The sequence below is a fragment of the Streptopelia decaocto genome (assembly GCF_964273445.1).
Source record: "Streptopelia decaocto genome assembly, chromosome: 15".
NCBI classification, from domain to species: domain Eukaryota; kingdom Metazoa; phylum Chordata; class Aves; order Columbiformes; family Columbidae; genus Streptopelia; species Streptopelia decaocto.
In genome coordinates, this window is record NC_138670.1 from 12585317 (window position 1) to 12603675 (window position 18359).

General features: G+C 61.2%; 2 protein-coding genes across 3 annotated transcripts in view; one reads left to right on the top strand and one right to left on the bottom strand.

Moving 5' to 3' along the window:
• The window catches only part of THOC5 (THO complex subunit 5), a 45336-nt gene that overhangs the window by 22128 nt on the left and 4849 nt on the right, over positions 1–18359 (bottom strand). Inside the window, exons 6-19 of one of the 2 annotated variants that reach the window (XM_082066651.1) lie at positions 16912–17026; positions 16273–16405; positions 15303–15380; positions 14928–14968; positions 13925–14024; positions 13363–13471; positions 11660–11761; positions 11358–11454; positions 10895–11009; positions 10338–10441; positions 10164–10251; positions 9446–9561; positions 9071–9261; positions 8292–8377 (exon numbers count right to left, since the gene is read on the bottom strand). In XM_082066651.1, coding sequence (XP_081922777.1) covers positions 8314–8377; positions 9071–9261; positions 9446–9561; positions 10164–10251; positions 10338–10441; positions 10895–11009; positions 11358–11454; positions 11660–11761; positions 13363–13471; positions 13925–14024; positions 14928–14968; positions 15303–15380; positions 16273–16405; positions 16912–17026 — 1453 coding nt within the window. In that variant the 3' untranslated portion in view covers positions 8292–8313. Of the gene's footprint in view, positions 1–8193; positions 8378–9070; positions 9262–9445; positions 9562–10163; positions 10252–10337; positions 10442–10894; positions 11010–11357; positions 11455–11659; positions 11762–13362; positions 13472–13924; positions 14025–14927; positions 14969–15302; positions 15381–16272; positions 16406–16911; positions 17027–18359 lie in introns of those variants that run through there. The other variant, XM_082066652.1, reaches the window with a different exon arrangement.
• NEFH (neurofilament heavy chain) lies at positions 1771–7091 on the top strand (the record flags this gene model as incomplete). Its single annotated transcript, XM_082066343.1, has 4 exons — positions 1771–2563; positions 3721–3920; positions 4623–4747; positions 4931–7091. 4 exons carry the CDS (start codon positions 1771–1773, stop codon positions 6606–6608), a joined length of 2796 nt encoding a protein of 931 aa, XP_081922469.1. The 3' UTR covers positions 6609–7091.

The window sequence follows — 18359 nt, forward strand, 5'->3', positions numbered from 1 at the left end:
CATGAGAGGGGTGGGCGGGGCTAGGGCGGGAGGGGCGGGAAATGGGAGCGGGGACACGGCGTGGGGACAGAGGATGGGACACAGGGGACAGGGGATGGGACACGAGACACCACAGGGCATGGGGACAGTGGACGGGATAGGGGACAGTGGACACTACAAGGGGTGGGACAGAGCGTGGGAACACGGGACGGGGACAGGGGAGCGGGCGGGGGACAGCACAGGGCATGGGGACAGGAGCGTAGACCGGGACAGGTGACACGGGATGGGACCGGGGTGGAGACGCGGAACAGGGGATGCTACAGGGGGGGGGACAGGACAGTAGATGGAACGGGGGGCAGCAGGTGGGACAAGGGACACCACAGGGCATGGAAACGGGTGGGACAGGGCATGGGGACAGGGTCACACCCTGTCACCCGGCAGAGCCGCGTCCCCCCTTTCCGAGCCGGGTGTCCCCGGGTGCAGGGGGCACTCCCGAACCCCCGGGGCTGTGAATCCCTGGGCAGAACCGAGGGCCGGGAGCGGGCGGGAGCTGTAGGGACCGTGGCACCGCGGCCCGCCCGGCGGGTCCCGGGGCGGTGGCACCGCGGACAGCGGGGGTCCCCCTCCATCCCGGCATGCACCGGGGCACAGCGGGTCCCCCTCCATCCCGGCACGCACCGGGGGGCCGCGGCCGGGACCCCCGCCAGCAGCATGCTGATTGGCTGAGCTGCATGTACCTGGCTGCCGATTGGCTGAGCTCTGTGGAGCTGGCTGCTGATGACGGTACCTGCTGACTGGCTGAGCTCTATGCGTGCTGATTGGCGGGCTGCAGCTGTGCTGATTGGCCAGCTGCTCTGGATGCTCTGACCGGCCAGGCTACCTGCCAGTTCTGATTGGCTGGGCTGAGCCCCCCTCCAAGGGCAGGTGGAGGGGGGCGAGGTGACCCCCCTGCCCGGAGCCCCCGGACCCCGCGGGGTGTCCAGGACCCCCAGCCAGCGGGACCCCGGCAGCGCGCGACCCCCGGGGGCCACCAAGTGGGGGGTGTGGGGACTGAGCCCCTCCGGGGTCCCTGCCCTGGCATCCCGCCCGGGGAGGGGGTGTCTGTGTACCCCGGGAGGCTCCCACCCTCCTTCACCCCGTGACGAGCCCCGCTCTGCCCTGGGTGGTCCCGTTCTCTGTTCCCTAGGGGTCTCGTTCCCTTCCCAGGGGTCCTGTTCTTTATTCCTGGGTGTCCCGTCCTTTCTTCCAGGCGGCTCCCCGCTGTCTTCCCGGGGGTGCCCGTTCTCTGTTCTCCGGGGGTCTTGTTGCCTTCCCGGGGATGCCGTTCTTTATTCCCGAGGGTCCCGTTCTCTGTTCCCCGGGGGTCTCGTCCTCTTCCAGAGGCTCCCGTTCCCTTCCCGGGAGTCCTGTTCTTTCTTCCCGGGGTCCCCTCTCCCTTCCCAGGGGTACCGTTCCCTTCACGGGCGTCCAGCCCTCTATTCCCGGGGGTCCCTTTCTTTATTCCTGAGGGTCCCGTTCCCTTCCCGAGGGTCCCCTTCTTCTATTCCCGGGGGTCCCGCTCTCTTCTCGAAGGGTCCCCACTCCCTTCTCGGATGTTCCCCGCTCCCCATCAAAGGTCCCCGCTCCCCACCCGGGGAGTGGCCGTGGGGTTCCCCCCCACCCCGAGGCTGCGGCGCAGGGCGGTGCCGGCACCGGTGCCCATCCCCGTGGCCGGTGTCGGGGCGGAGCGGCCGCACCAAGCCCTATAAAGCGGGCGGCGGCGGCGTTGCCGCAGCGAGGGTGGGGGTCACCATGAGCCTGATGCTGGAGACGCTGCTGGGGCCCCCGGGGGGGCTCCGCAAGGAGCCGGGCCGCGTTGCCCCGCGCTCCGCCACCTCCAGCGGCTTCTACTCGTGGCCGGGCCCGGTGGTGGGGCGGGCTCGGGGCGCGGGGGCTGGCGGAGGTAGCGCGGCCGCATCCTCCACCGAGAGCCTGGACTCGCTGAACGGCGAACCGCGGGCGCGGAACGAGAAGGAGCTGCTGCAGGTGCTGAACGATCGTTTCGCCGGCTACATCGAGCGGGTGCGGGCGCTGGAGCAGCAGAACCGGGCGCTGGCGGCGGAGGCGGCGGCGCTGCGGCAGCAGCAGGCGGGACGCTCGGCCATGGGCGAGCTGTATGCGCGGGAGCTGCGCGACATGCGGGGGACCGTCCTGAGGCTGGGCGCCGAGAAGGGGCAGCTGCGGCTGGAGCGATCCCGCCTGGCCGAGGACGTGGCCGCGCTCCGTGGGCGGCTGGAGGAGGAAGCCCGGCAGCGAAGCGAGCTGGAGGCGGCGGCCCGCGGGCTGGCCCAGCGCTCCGCGCAGGAGGAACGGGCGCGGGGGCCGCTGGAGGAGCGAGCCCGAGCCCTGCGGGAGGAGGCGGAGCTGCTGCGGCGGCAGCACCGGGCAGAGGTGGGAGCGCTGCTGCGGGGAGCCCGCCCCGAGGCGCCCGCCGAGCCTCCCGCCGCCCTGCGCCCCGGTGTCACCGCCGCCCTCCGCGACCTGCGCGCCCAGCTGGAGGGCACGGCGGCCCGCAGCACCCTCCAGGCCGAGGAGTGGTTCCGCGGTGAGTCCTCTCCCCCCGCACCCCGCGGAGGGCTCTGCCGGCAGGTCCCCCCGCCCCTCCCCGGGGCTGCCGCGCTCCGGGAGGGCGTTAGAGCGGCCGCGCCGCGGGGAGTGCAGAGAACCCCCCATATATACTGTGCTCTGGGAGAGCGTTAAGGGTAACTTCACCCCGGGGGGGGAACAGGGACCCCATTCTTCTATACTGTAGTCTGGGAGAGCGTTAGGGTATCCTGCCCAGGGGGAGCAGGGAAGCAGGGTCCCCCTCATATATACTGTGCTCCAGGAGGACATTTCAGTAACCACACCCCTGCCACCAGCTCTCGATGTCTCTGGGTGTACTGATGAGTCCGCCCCGCGCCCCGCAATGCGTTTTGGCATGGTCACTGCCCCGGAACCCCTCAACTTTTCGGGGTGTCGGACCCCCCTAACTCTGCAGGGTGTCCCGCCCGTCCCTCCCCACTGCAGCGAGGCCAGGAGGGTTTGCGGTGCGCTGCGGGGGGAGTACAGCGGAGGGGGGAGTGCCGCAGCCATGACGCGGGAGGGGGGAGCAGGAGTGTCCGTGCTGCGCTGCTGGGTGGGGCACTACGGTACCGGGGCGGGGGGAATCGGCCCCGCGGGGCTCAGCACACGGCGGGGTTCAGCACCGTGGACAGCGGCGGTTCAGCACCGCGGACAGCGCCGGGCGCCGCGCCCACGGCCGCGCTGTCCCGGGGGCGCCGGGAGCCGCGGGGTTTGTCCCAAATCCCCACCCTGTCCCCTCTGGTTCCCCGGGGGTCTGCGGCAAATTCCACACCCCCCCAGCTCGGGAAGGTGCGTCCAGCCGCAGCTGGGCGTGGCAAGGCAGTGGCGGGGGGGGAGCGGGAGCTCTGGAGGTCATGGGGGTTGTGGCAGGGGAGAGGGGGGTTTGCAGTGCGGGTTTGCACTGGAAAAACGCCAGGATGGGGAAAACACCCACCCAGCCCATCCTGCCCGGGCACCTTCACCTTCCTGGCACAGGCAGAGCGAGGGCCGGTGAAGCTGGTGCAGCCAGGGAGCCCCCGCCAGGCTGGCTCCGCAGAGGACACGCAGGATGAGCAGTCTTGAAGGACAGGAGGTTCCCCGAGAAGGGGAGGCTGCAGTATCCCCCCTCCCTGCAACTTCTCCTCTCTCTCATTGCAGTGAGGCTGGACAAGCTCTCGGAGGTTGCCAAGGTGAACACAGATGCCATCCGCTTGGCCCAGGAGGAGATCAGCGAGTACCGGCGCCAGCTCCAGGCCAAGACCACAGAGCTCGAGGCCCTCAAAGGGACGCAGGAGTCACTGGAGAGGCAGAGGCAGGACTCGGAGGAGCGCCATCATGCAGATGTCCTGTCCTACCAGGTAAGATGAAGCAGTGGGCAGCATTCCAGCTATCATCTAGTGGGGAGGGACCATCCAGCTGCTGGGGAGGAGCAGAGCTGGTGCTTTGGCTTCAGAGGTGGTGACGACCAGTGGCAAATACTCAGAGTTGTGTCTAGACCCAGCCTTCCCCAGCTCCTGGTGATCAGGTACATAGAGCCTGAGGTTGCATTGGGACTGTTGTGTCCCCCACCCATGATCGAGCTGTCCCACCTCTCTGCCTGGCTTAGAGCTGCCCATGACATTGGTCACAACCGCCACCAAACTGTGCCCATGGTTCAGGCTGTGGCTTGTGTCCCAGAGCTGGGAATTGCTGCACCGAGTGGTGGCCAGGGGCTGAAACCCTGTCCCCTGGGTGATGCCCCATCAGCCTCAGGGTGGGGTTTGGTGGCCACCAGAGTCATCCAAGTCCTAGAACTTCTCCATAGCTTGTCCCTGCTGGAAGGAGCTCAGCTGACAGGAGGGCAGCTCTCGTCTGAGGAACTCCTGCAGGTCCTCTCACTGAACTGGACATGCTGAAACAGCTCCTGGATGTGTCCTCTTCCCTCTGTGTCTGCAGACCACTCTCTGTGGATACCACAGTGTCCCTCCTCTGGTGACCAGGGGTCCGTTTAGGGGTGTCTCAGTGTCCCTCTGCCCCTTGGGACTGCACCCCCACATCACCAGTTGCTCTGTTCGCTGCAGGAAACCATCCAGCAGCTCGACAGTGAGCTGAGGAACACCAAGTGGGAGATGGCAGCTCAGCTCCGGGAGTACCAGGATCTGCTCAATGTCAAAATGGCCCTGGACATCGAGATTGCTGCCTATAGGTAGGGGGGAAACGAGTGGAAGGGGGGAGGGTCTCAACCAGGTCCCAGTGCTGGTGTCTCAGTGGATGCTCCTTGATGGAGATGGAGCTGCAGGGCATGGCTGGCAGCTCCTGGCCGTGGGAGGAGGCCTGAGCTGGGTGAGAAGCAGTGATTGATTGTCCTGCTCTGGTCTCTTCCTGGTAGGAAGCTCTTGGAAGGGGAGGAATATCGGATTGAGACTGGCATTGGGATGCTCTCCTTCCCCGAGGTGGTCCCCAAGGCTCCCAGTATCACCACCAACATCAAGGTGAAGAGTGAGGAGAAGATCAAAGTGGTGGAAAAATCTGAGAAGGAGACGGTGATTGTGGAGGAACAGACAGAGGAAATCCAGGTGACCGAGGAGGTCACAGAGGAGGATGAGGCTGAGAAAGAAGCTGAAGAGGAGAAAGCTGAAGCAGAGGGTGAAGAAGAGGAGAAAGCTGAAGCAGAGGGTGAAGAAGAGGAGGCCAAGTCTCCTGCAAAAGAGGAGGTCAAGTCCCCAGAGAAACCAAAGTCCCCCTCAAAGGAGGAGGCCAAGACCCCAGCTGTCAAGTCCCCAGAGAAGCCACCAACCCCCTCAAAGGAGGAGGCCAAGACCCCAGTCGTGAAGTCCCCAGAGAAACCTGCAACCCCCTCAAAGGAGGAGGCCAAGTCCCCAGTCGTGAAGTCCCCAGAGAAACCTGCAACCCCCTCAAAGGAGGAGGCCAAGAGCCCAGCTGCAAAGTCTCCAGAGAAACCTGGAACCCCCTCAAAGGAGGAGGCCAAGAGTCCAGCTGCAAAGTCTCCAGAGAAACCCCCAACTCCCTCAAAAGAAGAGGCAAAGACTCCAGCTGTCAAATCCCCAGAAAAGCTCCCAGTTCCCTCAAAGGAGGAGGCCAGAACCCCAACAGTGAAGTCCCCAGAGAAACCTGCAACCCCCTCAAAAGAGGAGGTCAAAACTCCATCTGTCAAATCCCCAGAGAAACCCCCAACCCCCTCTAAAGAAGAGGCCAAGACCCCAGCTGTGAAGTCCCCTGAGAAACCTCCAACCCCCTCTAAAGAGGAGGCCAAGACCCCAGCTGTGAAGTCCCCTGAGAAACCTCCAACCCCCTCTAAAGAGGAGGCCAAGACCCCAACTGTGAAGTCCCCTGAGAAAGTCAAATCTCCTCTGAAGGAGGAGGCCAAGTCCCCACAGAAGGAAGCGGCCCCAGCCAAGGAGCCCACCCCCTCCCCTCCAAAAGAGCCAAAAGCCCCTGTGAAGGAAGAGCAGCCCAAGGAGGTAAAGGCTCCCTCCAAGCCTGGAGCAGAGGAGGGCAGGAAAGAGGAAGCTCCCAAGAAGGACGTCCCGGCCAAGGTGGAGGAGAAGCCCAAGGAGAAGGTGGCTGCTGTGCCAGAGCCTCCAGCCCCGCAGGTGAAGGAGCCCACCAAGCCAGGCCCCAAACCTGTGGAAGAAGGAAAGGCTGAGAAGGAGGTTCCACCAAAACCTCAGCAGGAGGTTGGCAAAGTGGCTGCGAAGGAGGCTGAGAAGCCAAAAGCTGAGGAGAAGGTGGAGGAGGCCAAGAAGAAGGTGGAGGAACCGAAGAAGGAGAAGGTGGAGGAGCCCAAGAAAGTAGAGGAAGCCAAGAAGGAGAAGGCGGAGGAGCCCAAGAAAGAGAAGGCGGAGGAGCCCAAGAAAGAGAAGGCGGAGGAGCCCAAGAAAGAGAAGGCGGAGGAGCCCAAGAAAGAGAAGGCGGAGGAGCCCGAGAAGGTGGAAGAGCCCAAAGCTAAAGCGAAACCCAAAGATGAGCCCAAAGCCAGTAAAGAGCCCCCCAAGGCTGAGCCCCCCAGCAAGGAGAGCAAAGCCCCAGAGCCGGGAAAGAAGTGAGTGGAGCCCCTCTGGGTGCAGGGGCTGCTCCGGTACCCCCAGGGTGGGGACAACCCCCCAGGCCGGGCTTTCCCTTAGCAATATGTCTGTGAGACGCAGCCCTCCCAGCCCGGCTCCCCCCGCAGAACGTGATTTCCAAACCTCAACACTTGAATTCTAACCCAGGAGAAGAGCCCCCAGGGGAACCCAGCGCCCTTCTCCTCTAAGTGCATTTATTTAACGTATGTGCAATCGATGGATCGACGCAGAGCTCTAGCTGCTTGGGACGGGGGCTGGCGGGGTCCTGGGGGTGACAATTGTCCCCCCGAGTGGTGACCCAGGCTGCAGCCAGCCCGGGTGCTGTGGGGACCTTCACACACACGGAGCACCAGGAACCTCAGCCCACTGTTACTTGCTTTCTGTGCAATAACCAAATAAAGTGCTTATGGAGACATCCTGGCTCCGCTTCTGCTGCTCTGGGCCGGGAGAGATGGTGCAGGGGGGCAGGAAAGCTGGGCGGGGGGGGTACTGGGAGGTGTCACCAGCACTGAGGGGTGACACAGGGTTTTCCAGCCCACTGGGCAGGCACAAAGGAGCTGATTCCTCGTGTCCTGCCTGCACGGGGGCTGGGAACAGGGCCAGCTCCCCCCATGCCACCATGCAAAACATTTTAGTGGATTGGCTTTTTTTGCCTTCCTTCCCTGGATAAGCACGGCTCCCCAGGGGCTGGCAGGGCCCGGACTAACCCGAGTGCTGCGACACAGCCCTGAGCTGCAGCATCGCGGCCAAAAAGCTGGGGAGATGGACTGTCAGCAACCCCCAGGGAGAAATCGCCCCTGGGGGAGAAGCAGCTGGTGGTGACCAGAAGGGATGATGATTTTGAGAGTGGGTACGGAGCCCCAGCTCTGTCACCCTGGCTATGGGACAGGACCTGCTGTGGGCAAGAGCTGGGGAGGGGGCACTTCCCCCAGGGTTCCCCCTGCAAACGCTGAGCCCTGGCACAGGACGTGGCCCTGCTCCCCCAGCCAGCCCTGGACACAGCAAAGCTCCCCGCCTTGCTGCGTGGTTTGTGCTGAGTCAGCGGCCAGCACGGGCTGGGGCTGCAGTGCGGGCTCTGGAACAGGGCTATTTTTAGGTATTTCAGTTTTTAGCCATCTCAGCTCCACAGTCCCAAGGGCCTGGGGGGGTGGGCAGGAGGCAGTAGCACCCGGGCAAGGAGACGGGTCCTCTCAGCAACAAGACGCTGCCAGAGCCCAGAGAGGGGGAACCAGGGCTCGTTGCAGCCCCCCTGGTCACAGAATCACAGATGGTTTGTGTTGAAGTGCCCTCCCCAGCTCCCCCAGTGCCCCCCCTGCCATGAGCAGGGACATCTGCACCAGCTCAGGTTGCTCAGAGCCCCGTCCAGCCTGGCCTGGGATGTCTCCAGGGATGGTTCAGCCACCACCTCTCTGGCCAACCTGGGCCAGGCTCTCACTACCCTCAGGGACAACAATTCCTTCCTCATGTCCGGCCTGAATCTTCCTCCTTTAGTTTAAAACCATCACCCCTTGTCCTACCCTGTCCCACCATAGCAGCCCCTGCACAGATGGGGCACCACAGGTTTTTCCATCAATTCAATATTTAATCCAAAGCCAAAGTGGCTACAAAACCTTCAAATGAAACACAAAACCTCAGAAAAAGAACTGAAATGGTGGGATGGGGACACTCCACATGGACAAGACAATGCTCAGCGATGGCTGAAGAAGCCCTGGGGGTGGTTGAACTTGAAGGGCTTCAGGCGCATGGGGCCCCTGGGAAGGGAGAATCACAGAACCATTTTGGTTAGAAAAGACCCTCAAAACCATCGAGTCCAACCATAACACACCCCTGGCACTGCCCCATGTCCTGAGAACCTCATGTCCGTCTGTCCAACCCTCCAGGGATGGTGACTCCAGCACTGCCCTGGGCAGCCTGTTCCAATGCCCCACAGCCCTTTGGGGAAGAAATTGTTCCCACATCCAACCTCAACCTCCCCTGGTGCAACTTGAGGCCGTTTCCTCTGCTCCTGCCGCTTGTTCCTGGGGAGCAGAGCCCGACCCCCCCGGCTCCAAGCTCCTTTCAGGCAGTTCAGAGATCAGAAGGTCTCCCCTCAGCTCCTGTTCTCCAGCTGAACCCCCAGGTCCCTCAGCCGCTCCCATCACACTTGTGCTCCAGCCCCTCACCAGCTACATTCCCTTGTCTCAACTCGCTCCAGCACCTAAAGGCCTTTCTTGGCATGGGGGGGCTAAGCCAGGGGGCAGGAAGCCCCTGGCACCCACACAAAGGGCCTGGTCCTGGGGTACAGCCCCACTAGCTGCCTAAGGGTCTCTGCCCCCCACAAAGAAGAGGCACTAGGGCAGGCAGTGCCATGTTCTAGGGGACAGTAGTGCCACCAGGGTCCCTGACAGCACCCTCACACCCCACATCACCCCTCACACCACCCCCGGGTTCCCCCAGGCTCTCACTTGACGAGGCGCAGACACATCTTCTCCTGGGGAAACTCCTTGGGCCCCTCCACGCTGGGGTCGTGCGGCTCGGTCTCCAGGTAGACGTCCAGCACCATGCACAGGCGCTGCAGCTGGTTGGTGAGGAGCTGGTACCCCGGCTTGGGCCCCCACAGCTCCTTGTAGTTGACATTGACCTCGCTCTCCATGGCCTGCCAGAGGAATTGGCAGGTTTAGGTCTGTGCTCTGCCCGTCCAGGACCCGCTGCTGCCTTTGGCAGGTGGCCTGGCCACCAGCTCACCCCAACAGCTCATTTATTATGGATTCTGAACCGCTGGGGACACCCCCCAAAAAGCCAGCGGTCCTCCAGCCTCCTCTCCCGGCACCCTGGGTTACCCGAATGTTGTCATCATTGCTGCTGTTCCGCTCCCCTTTCCAGTTGAGGCATAGGCTGAAGACGGGCGGCAGCGTGGCATAACCGGGGTTGAGCACCACGGCGGCCTGAAGCTTGGCTGAGCAGAGACAGGCAGAATCACAGAATCATTTTGGATGGAAAAGCCCCTCAAGATCATCGAGTCCAACCATAACCCACCCCTGGCACTGCCCCATGTCCTGAGAACCTCATGTCCGTCTGTCCAACCCTCCAGGGATGGTGACTCCAGCGCTGCCCTGGGCAGCCTGTTCCAATGCCCCACAGCCCTTTGGGGAAGAAATTGTTCCCCACATCCAACCTCAACCTCCCCTGGCGCAACTTGAGGCCGTTTCCTCTGCTCCTGGCGCTTGTTCCTGGGGAGCAGAGCCCGACCCCCCCTGGCTCCAAGCTCCTTTCAGGCAGTTCAGAGATCAGAAGGTCTCCCCTCAGTTCCTATTCTCCAGCTGAACTCCCAGGTCCCTCAGCCGCTCCCATCACACTTGTGCTCCAGCCCCTCACCAGCTCCGTTCCCTTCTCTCAACTTGCTCCAGCACCTTGAGGTCTGTCTTGTCATGAGGAAAACATCACCCACAGCCCATGGGCCCTCCAAACAAAGAGATGATCCATGAAGACCCCCAGAAGCTGCCCTGGAGGTGTCCAGTGTGGGAATCAGTGACTGCCAGGGGAAGTAATCACACCTACCTGTTCCCCTTTCGATCAGAGCCATGTAGTAGAGGTGAGTGTCTTCAGCCAAGCCGGCCTCAATCACATCTTTAGTGTAGGGCAGCTCCTGCCAGGAGGGATGAGAGGACGAGTGAGCAGCTGCCAGCACCACGCGGGAGCTGTAAGGGATATGGCCTCGCGCTCGGCACCTACCGCGTAGTCCTCATAGGTGATGGCAGTCCACTTCACCAGGCGCGAGACGATCTTGGTGGGGAAGAGATGCTGGCACTCGCTGGAGACTGGCACAACACCGTGCTCTGAAACCAAGGACAAGGGGAAGGCTGGGGACAGAGCTTGTCACCGGCCCATAGGCGGGGATGCTCCAAAAGCAGAACTTGGGGACATCGTTATCCTCCCGACAACTCCATTAGGTGCCCAGAGAGGAGCAGCGGTGGCCTCAGCTGCGATGCCATTGGAGCCCGCAGCCTCGGCAGCGTGTGCCTGGCCCTCTCGACGGGCGCACGACATGAGTGGTTGTGTGGTTCACCTCACAACACAGCCTAAATCAATTCCCAAGGGGGTGCTAGCAACCAGGGGGGGCCCAGCCTTCCCCTCCCACCCAAAACTGGGCAGCCCTCACAGCCCTGCGCCTGCTAAGGACAGAGGGAACAAACGGGAACACTGTGGGTGGCACCGCAGATCTGCGGCACCCCACTAAAGGTGACACCAGTCAGCTCCTGTCACCGCACGCCCTGTCCCCAGGCACTCACCGAGCGACGCAAACTGCTTGTGCAGAGCCAGGCGGGACTGCAGCCTCGAGCGCAGCAGCTTCACCGTCAGCTCCATGTGGCTGGCGCTCAGTGCGTTGTCCGCAGCGACTGCGTGCTGTGGGCAGGAGGGACTGTCACCATTTCAGCAGCCTCTGGGCTCTCGCTGGGGACCCCATGCTCCCAGAGCCACCCCAGCCACCCACAGAGACAGGGACATGCTCTGGTGGCTGCTCAGTGGCCATGACAGGGCTCAGATTACCACATATAGGACAGAAAATATGCTGGAGTGGCCCTGCTGCACAGTTCACCCCAGCTGAACCTGTCCCAGCCAAGGGTGCATCGTGGTTTGGGGGTAGCTGGTGCCACCAGGAGCTCTGGGGGGATGGGACAGGACACAACTGCCCCCAAAACCTCCCCAAACCCCAGCTTGACATCTAGGGGAGTGGGGAGGGGTGAGACATGCCTGAGGCTGATCCTTGGGGAAATGGAGGCCGCCCAGCTTCTGCACCCACACGTAGGGGTGCCCCAGCTCTGTCACGTAGTCGCTCAAGGTCAGGATGCTGTGGGGACAATGAAGAATAGTCACATCACCCCAGAGTGTCCCCCTGTCTCCTCACCAGCCAGCCAGAGTGAGCAGGCGCTTTGTCTGCACCCCAAGCCGTGCCCGGTGAGCCCAGCTGCTGCTGATGGGCAGGACAGCAGCTCCCCGAGCCCTCCCCAACAAGGACAAAGCCACCCCAGATGTGGGGGGACAGCCCCACTCACCCCACTTTATCAAACTGGAACTGGTTGGCTGGGTTGGGCGTTTTCCTCCCGTGGTCTCCTGGATAGAGGCAGTTGAGGACGGAGTCCGGGGAGAGCAGGTCGCTGGCAGGAGGAGGGGAGAGACCAATTAATCAACTAATCAGCAGCCTGGGCTCCATGTCTCTCTGGGGTGGCCACTACCAGGCTCTGAGCCCAGATAAGTGGATTATGAGCTCCATGAGTTGGGTTTTGAGACCAGAAACACTCCAGCATGTGAACTCCAAAACCTGCAGGTGTGGATGGAGAGGACATCGCCAGCACATGGCCCGATGGCTGTGTGCCACCCAACAAACTTAAGCAGAGGAATTCTGCTTAATGAAATAAAATTCCTCGTGTCTGACTGTACTCACAAGCTCAATCAAGCTGTAGGGCTGGGGGATCTGGGGTTTGGCTCAAACCAGAGCTTCACGGGTTTGGGGAAATGCAGCCAAGGGAGCCGTGAGGGAGGCAGCACCTTGCGCAGGAACGCTGGGGACACTCCAGCTGCTCTCATGGAGGGTTTGGGACAGCTAGGGGGAAAAGAGAACCCCAAGGGGACTGGGAGGCCTCAAATGGGCCAGGCTGGGAGGCAGCACTTGCCTGAAGGTGGCCCAGGCACAGCCTCTCTCACCTCCCTCTGCCTCAGGCAGCTCCTCATGGCTGAGGAATTGTGACCAGAGAGCTGGCAGCTAACAGGAGCTCCCTGGGCAGGCGCCCGCAGCTGCCAGTTCAGCGATTCCTCACATCAACCAGGCTCCAGAGGCCCCTGGGGAGCTCATGGAGAGGCAGCTGCAGCGCTCAGGACAAGGTGACCTGCAGAGCGAGCGGGTGAAGGGAGCTGCCAGGCACGGGCTGCGGGTGGGATGAGGCAGTTTGGCGGCTGAAGGTGACAAGAGGAGAGGTTCTGTCCCAGCTCCCAACCAGTCCAGGACTGCTCCCCTGAGAGGTTCCCAGCCTCCCGGCCCCTGGCTTGTCACAACAAAAGGAGAGGAGGAGGAATCATAGAATCGTTTTGGTTGGAGGCACCCTGAAGACCATCGAGTCCAACCATTCCCCCATCCCTGGCAATGCCCCATGTCCCCGAGAACCTCATCTCCATCTGTCCAACCCTCCAGGGATGGTGACTCCAGCACTGCCCTGGGCAGCCTGTTCCAATGCCCAACAGCCCTTTGGGGAAGAAATTGTTCCCAATATCCAACCTCAGCCTCCCCTGGTGCAACTTGAGGCTGTTTCCCTCTCATCCTAAGGAGGAGGGTGCTGCCTGGGTGGGCTCCTGGCACAGCCCTGGGGCTGAGGGGGAGGATTCTGCAGGGTCGAGGATGCACCAGGTAAAGCCCTCCCAGAAGCAGAGATGGAGCTGTGCTCTCCGGGGTCTCCTTTAGCCATCAAGGGACAAGTCAGGACAGCGTTGTGACACTGCAGCTCTGCACCAAGGCCCCCAAGTGCATCACAGTGAGGAACTGAGGTTAAAACCTCACCCACCAGGAGCAATAGCTGGGCCTGGAGTGCCCCAGCTCACTGGGCACAGGGGTACATTGTCACCATGTGCTGCCCTTGCACTACATCACTCTGCCAGCAGGTCACTCTGAGCAGAGGATGGGGACACCAGGGGATGGTGTTCCTGGCATGCAGAGGGGTCGGTGCCCAGCGAGCTCTGCGCTCGGTGCCCACAGGTCTCTCCTCACCCAGCACTGACGGCTGTTGTCATCTCAACAGCAGTGGTCACCTTGGCTTTCACTGTCATGACGTTGAGGTTCATCAGGTAATAGAAGGTCAGGTGAAGGACGTTGTCATCTGCACCAATAGAGGAGAGACAACATTGCTATCCGCTCTCTGCAGAGGGAGCTATACACGTCCCTCTGCTTCGACAACAAAAGATGGGGCAGAGAGGAACTGGTAATCCATGTCCTATAACCTCTTACACTGTCCCACCAGCATTTGCCAGGCTGGATCTGTCAGGCCCAAGACCCTAGCACAAAAGAGAAAAGCTCTCAAGTAGACAGAAGAAGCTTCAGAGCAAGGTCACCCCACCCACGGGGGCGAGAGGAGCTCCAGGAGCCAGAGCTGCTGTTCAGTGTCCCCTGGAAGTCACGCTCCTCCCTGACGGCGCAGCTGGGCCGAGGGCAGGAAAGCCTCTCCACACCCCAAGCTGTCTCCGTGGACCCCAAGCTGCTGCCAGGTTGCTCCCTGACCTGCTGTCACCCATCCTCACGTGCCATCTGCCACAGGCCACCAGGGTCCACGTACCCTTGCACTTGAGGTCAATGGTGACGGACAAGGGGTGTCGCTTGAGCATCTCCTTGCGCTTGTCATCCAGCTGCACACCCAGGGTGGGTCTGCGCCGCTTCTGGGGGGAAAAACAGAGGGGTGAGACCCTTCTCCTGCTCCTTGGCAACCCACAGACCCCCAGTTCCTCCCACCGCTCTTCCAGTCCAGTTCCCCAGCACCATGACCACAGAGCAGCCCTGGGGAGGGGCAAGGACAAAGTCACTCGAGTTCTTGTCGTTCCTTCAGCTCCCAGGAGTGTCCCCACCCCTGTAAGATAAGGCCAAGCACCTGCTGCCCCCAAAAGCTTCCCCACGGCAAGGCGCAGAACCTGAGGCCCTTCCCTTTGCCCTTCCTCACAGCAACACCCGAAAACACCAGGTGCAGCTGCGGGGTGGTGGGGATTGGTGCCACAGAGCTCGCCCCAGGCTTTGATGCTGGGGGCAGCCAGTGCCTAACGCCTCTTGCCAGTACACACAGCTTCTCCCCAGCACCCACAGCCTCTCCCCAGCACCCACAGCCTCTCCCCAGCACCCAAAGCTACAACCTGTAGGACTCAAACACTGCCCCAAGGGAGCACTGAGCAGCCCCACGTGCAGAGCCCAGCTTGAGGCTTTTGGTAGATGGGAGGGGGACAGACAAATGTCCCTCCCCACCGGACACTGCCTCCAGCCCCAGGCTATTTATACAAAGTGGAACAGCTCCAGCTGGGGAGCTGGGAGGGATGTGAGTGCAGTGGGACGGGAGCAGGACAGATTTGTACTCTGGTTCTACTGCATTTGGGACAGAAACTGAAAACGGCATCTCTCTGCTCCCAAGAAACATCTGGATTTAATTTCAGTGCACCCACAGACATGCTCACAGAGTGGAGGGACTAATGCTTAGACCTGCTCAGGCCCAGTTTCCCCAGCACCTCCCCCAGTTAGCAGGCACAGATTGTTTTGCCAACGATAAGGTGTTGGGAGAAAACTGCGGTGTCCCTTACCGTGGTCTGCTCCTCCTCTGCGTCCGAATCACTTTCGTCATCTGCACAACAAGAGGGGTGTAAGTGGGGACTGCCCAGGGCTCTGCAGCTTCCCCAAACCCAGCAGGACCACCAGCCCCTTCCCCAAGGCCACAGCCCCCCCCAGACAGCACCATCCCCCCAAAACCAGGGACCTAGCAGGATGCAGACGCACAGGAACGGTCCCCCAGCACCAGGGGTCACTCCAACAGGCTGTGAACACCTCTCAGGAAGGAGGACTTGGGGACAGAGCGGACCAGCGGTGCAGACACCAGGCACTGTGCCATTTCCACCCCAGAACCCACCCGCTTCTCCCCCCGACTCGTCTGCCTGCAGTGGCAACACTCCCCAGCTCACCCTGCGAGTCCTCAGGAGGCTTGTACAGCGCTTTGGCTTCCTCGACACTCCCCTCAATGGCCACCATGAGCTTCTTATCTACAGAGGAGACATGAAAATTAAGCTACAAACCCCACTTCTGTACCGGAGAGGAGTCAGAAGCAGCCCTGCCCCAGAAAACTCCTGCTGCATGGCCGCATGAGGCAGAGTCCCGCGGCAGAGGAGGCTCAAACGAAGGGTCAGCAGGAAGGGGTGGTTGTCAAAAGGCTCCGTGGGGTCACCGTAGGGCTGGATCTCTGGGTAGGACGGGCTCAGAGGAGGGATTTGGAGGGTCATTAGCAGGGATTTGGTGTGGCCAGGTGGCACAGAGTGGTCCTTCCACACTCCCAACATCTGCCCCACTCCTGGAGCAACTTCAGAGCAGGTGGCACCGCAGCTCTCACCCTGCGCTACAGCCCTCTCCATGCAGGAGCTGCAAACAGCCCGGGGATCCGCAGCCACACCAGGAAATCCTTCAAAAAGCCTCTGGAATGGCAAAGGTTTTGGGTGAGGAGCGGGGAAAGGCCTCTGTAAGGCAAGCAGAGGTACTGCCTGCTCTGGAGCCACCACTGCCGTGGGTGGCACAGCGCAGCACCCACCCCATGGGTGACAGGTCTTGGGAGGCTGTGTCAGCACCGAGCCAGCTAGCAGCAATGTCCCTGCTGCCCTTGAGAAGGGTGGCAGAGGCAGGAAGCGAGCTTTCCAAGCAGTTTTTTCCCAGCAAGGGAGCTGAGCAAACACGGTTTCAAGTGCTGCTGCCTCACTGCGCTGGCCCTGAGGCCACCCCGCTGCTCTGGGCTCAGCGGAATCCGGCAGCAAAGCAGCAGGGACAAAAAGGACCTCCCAAAGTGTCCCCAGAGCAGGGTTTTCTGCAAGCAGGAGTGAAATTTGGCCCGGGGGGGAGCAATGAGTAATGACAGCCCCCCACGGGGTCACAGAGGACTGCGCTTACCGCAGGCCTGCCCGTAGGCGCTGGCTTGAACAAAGAGAACGTAGAGCGGTGGTGGGAGATGCCGGGCTGTCTCGTACTGCTTGTGTGCCTGGTCGAAAGGCATGAAGAGATACTCCTGCACAGGCAGGGAGGCCTGAGGGGACAAGAGGGAGAACAGTTATCACCAGGAACAGGATAATTCGTCCTGCACACCTTCTCCTTCACCCCAAGCTGGCAGGTGGGGGACTGGAAATCAGCCCCGCAGCATGGGGTGAAACGCTGCCACGGGCACAGTGAGCCCCCCAGGAAGCGCTGGCAGTTCTCCTGTGCTGGGAAACTTCTGGATCTGCAGCTAACCCAGTTTCTTCACCTTTCTTTCCTCCCAAGGCAATCGCAAGGGGCTGGAAGTGCGTATCGTTCCCCAGAGAAATGCCTGTTTAATGACTCCTCCATCCGCAGCGCTGCAGGAATTGCTGCATAAACAAGGAGACTCCAGAGGAGTCTCGGCACGAGGCTGAGGCAGATTTTACCCGCCATCCACACTCACTGGGAGCAAAATGTCTCCAAAGCAGAATCAACCCAAGTGTTTCAAATCTCCAGTACAGTCCAAATCTCAGCTCAGTCCAAAAAACACCTCCCCTCCCTGCAGAGCTCAGGCACCTGCATGATGCTGTTGAGGCGAGGCTGGAGGCTGCTCAGATACTCCTTCTTCACCTCGATCTCCTTCAGGATCTTCTCCTTGCTGGTCAGGCACTCCTTGTACTTCTCTGCCAGCCTAGGGGAGGGAATTCGGTTACTGCCACACACCACAGCTACAAAGTCTGTGGGGGTCATGGGCTCAGCTCTCCTGACCCAGCAAAAATCACTGCAGGAACCAGGGGACCTCAGACATGGTGACACACAAAGAGCTCTGAACACCAAGGGCAAGCGGAGGCAGAAAGGAGCTGATTAGAACTACAGAATCATTTCAGATGGAAGAGTCCCTGAGGAGCATCGAGTCCAACTGCTACCCCAAGCCTGCACTAATCCATGCCCCTGAGAACCTAATCTCTGTCTGTTCAACTCCTCCAGGGATGGTGACTCCAGCACTGCCCTGGGCAGCCTGTTCCAATGCCCCACAGCCCTTTGGGGAAGAAATTGTTTCCAACATCTAACCTCAACCTCCCCTGGAGCAACTTGAGGCCGTTTCCTCTGCTCCTGGCGCTTGTTCCTGGGGAGCAGAGCCCGACCCCCCTGGCTCCAAGCTCCTTTCAGGCAGTTCAGAGATCAGAAGGTCTCCCCTCAGCTCCTGTTCTCCAGCTGAACCCCCCAGGTCCCTCAGCTGCTCCCATCACACTTGTGCTCCAGCCCCTCACCAGCTCCATTCCCTTCTCTCAACTCGCTCCAGCACCTCAAGGCCTTTCTTGGCATGACAGGCCCAAAACTGAACACAGGACTCGAGGTTTGACCTCCCCAGTGCCCAGCACAGGGACGGTCACTGCCCTGGGCCTGCTGGCCAGTACTCCACAGTGTGACAGTTATGGACGAGCACTGACAACTCCACCAGCATCAGATAGTGCTCAAGGTGCTACCAGCATCTGCTCCCAAGGCAGCTGAAGGGGATATTTCCCACCATGACATCAGCAAGAGGTGAACCCTCGTGTTCCCCAGATACCATGGGGTGAGTGGGAATCATGAGGCTTCTCAGCAATTCAAGATGCAACTGCAGGAGCTTAGCTCATCTTCACCCTCTATGCAATTTGCGATAAACAACAATTTTTAAGGAGAACTCTCAAGAGATCTCCAGGTCGGATACTCCTCTGCAGCATGTGCTGCCGGCAGAGCTGTCCGGGAGCCTCAGCTGCTGCACAAAGGGGGACAGAAGGAGCTGGGTGTGACGTGATGGGTCTGGGAGAGGCAGCGGAGCCAGGCAGCACCTCTCGCTGCCCTGCTCCGCTGCGCTGCCCTGCTCACACAGGCAGATCTTTCCAGAGGCTGATCTTGGCTGCTGCCTGGCTGAAAAAGCCACTGGCTGTTGTCAAACACAGGGATGCTGCATCGTGCTTGCTTTTCGCATAGGGCAAGAGTGGAGGGAGTAGCTGAGCCACTCGCACTGCCTGTGCCAGCCA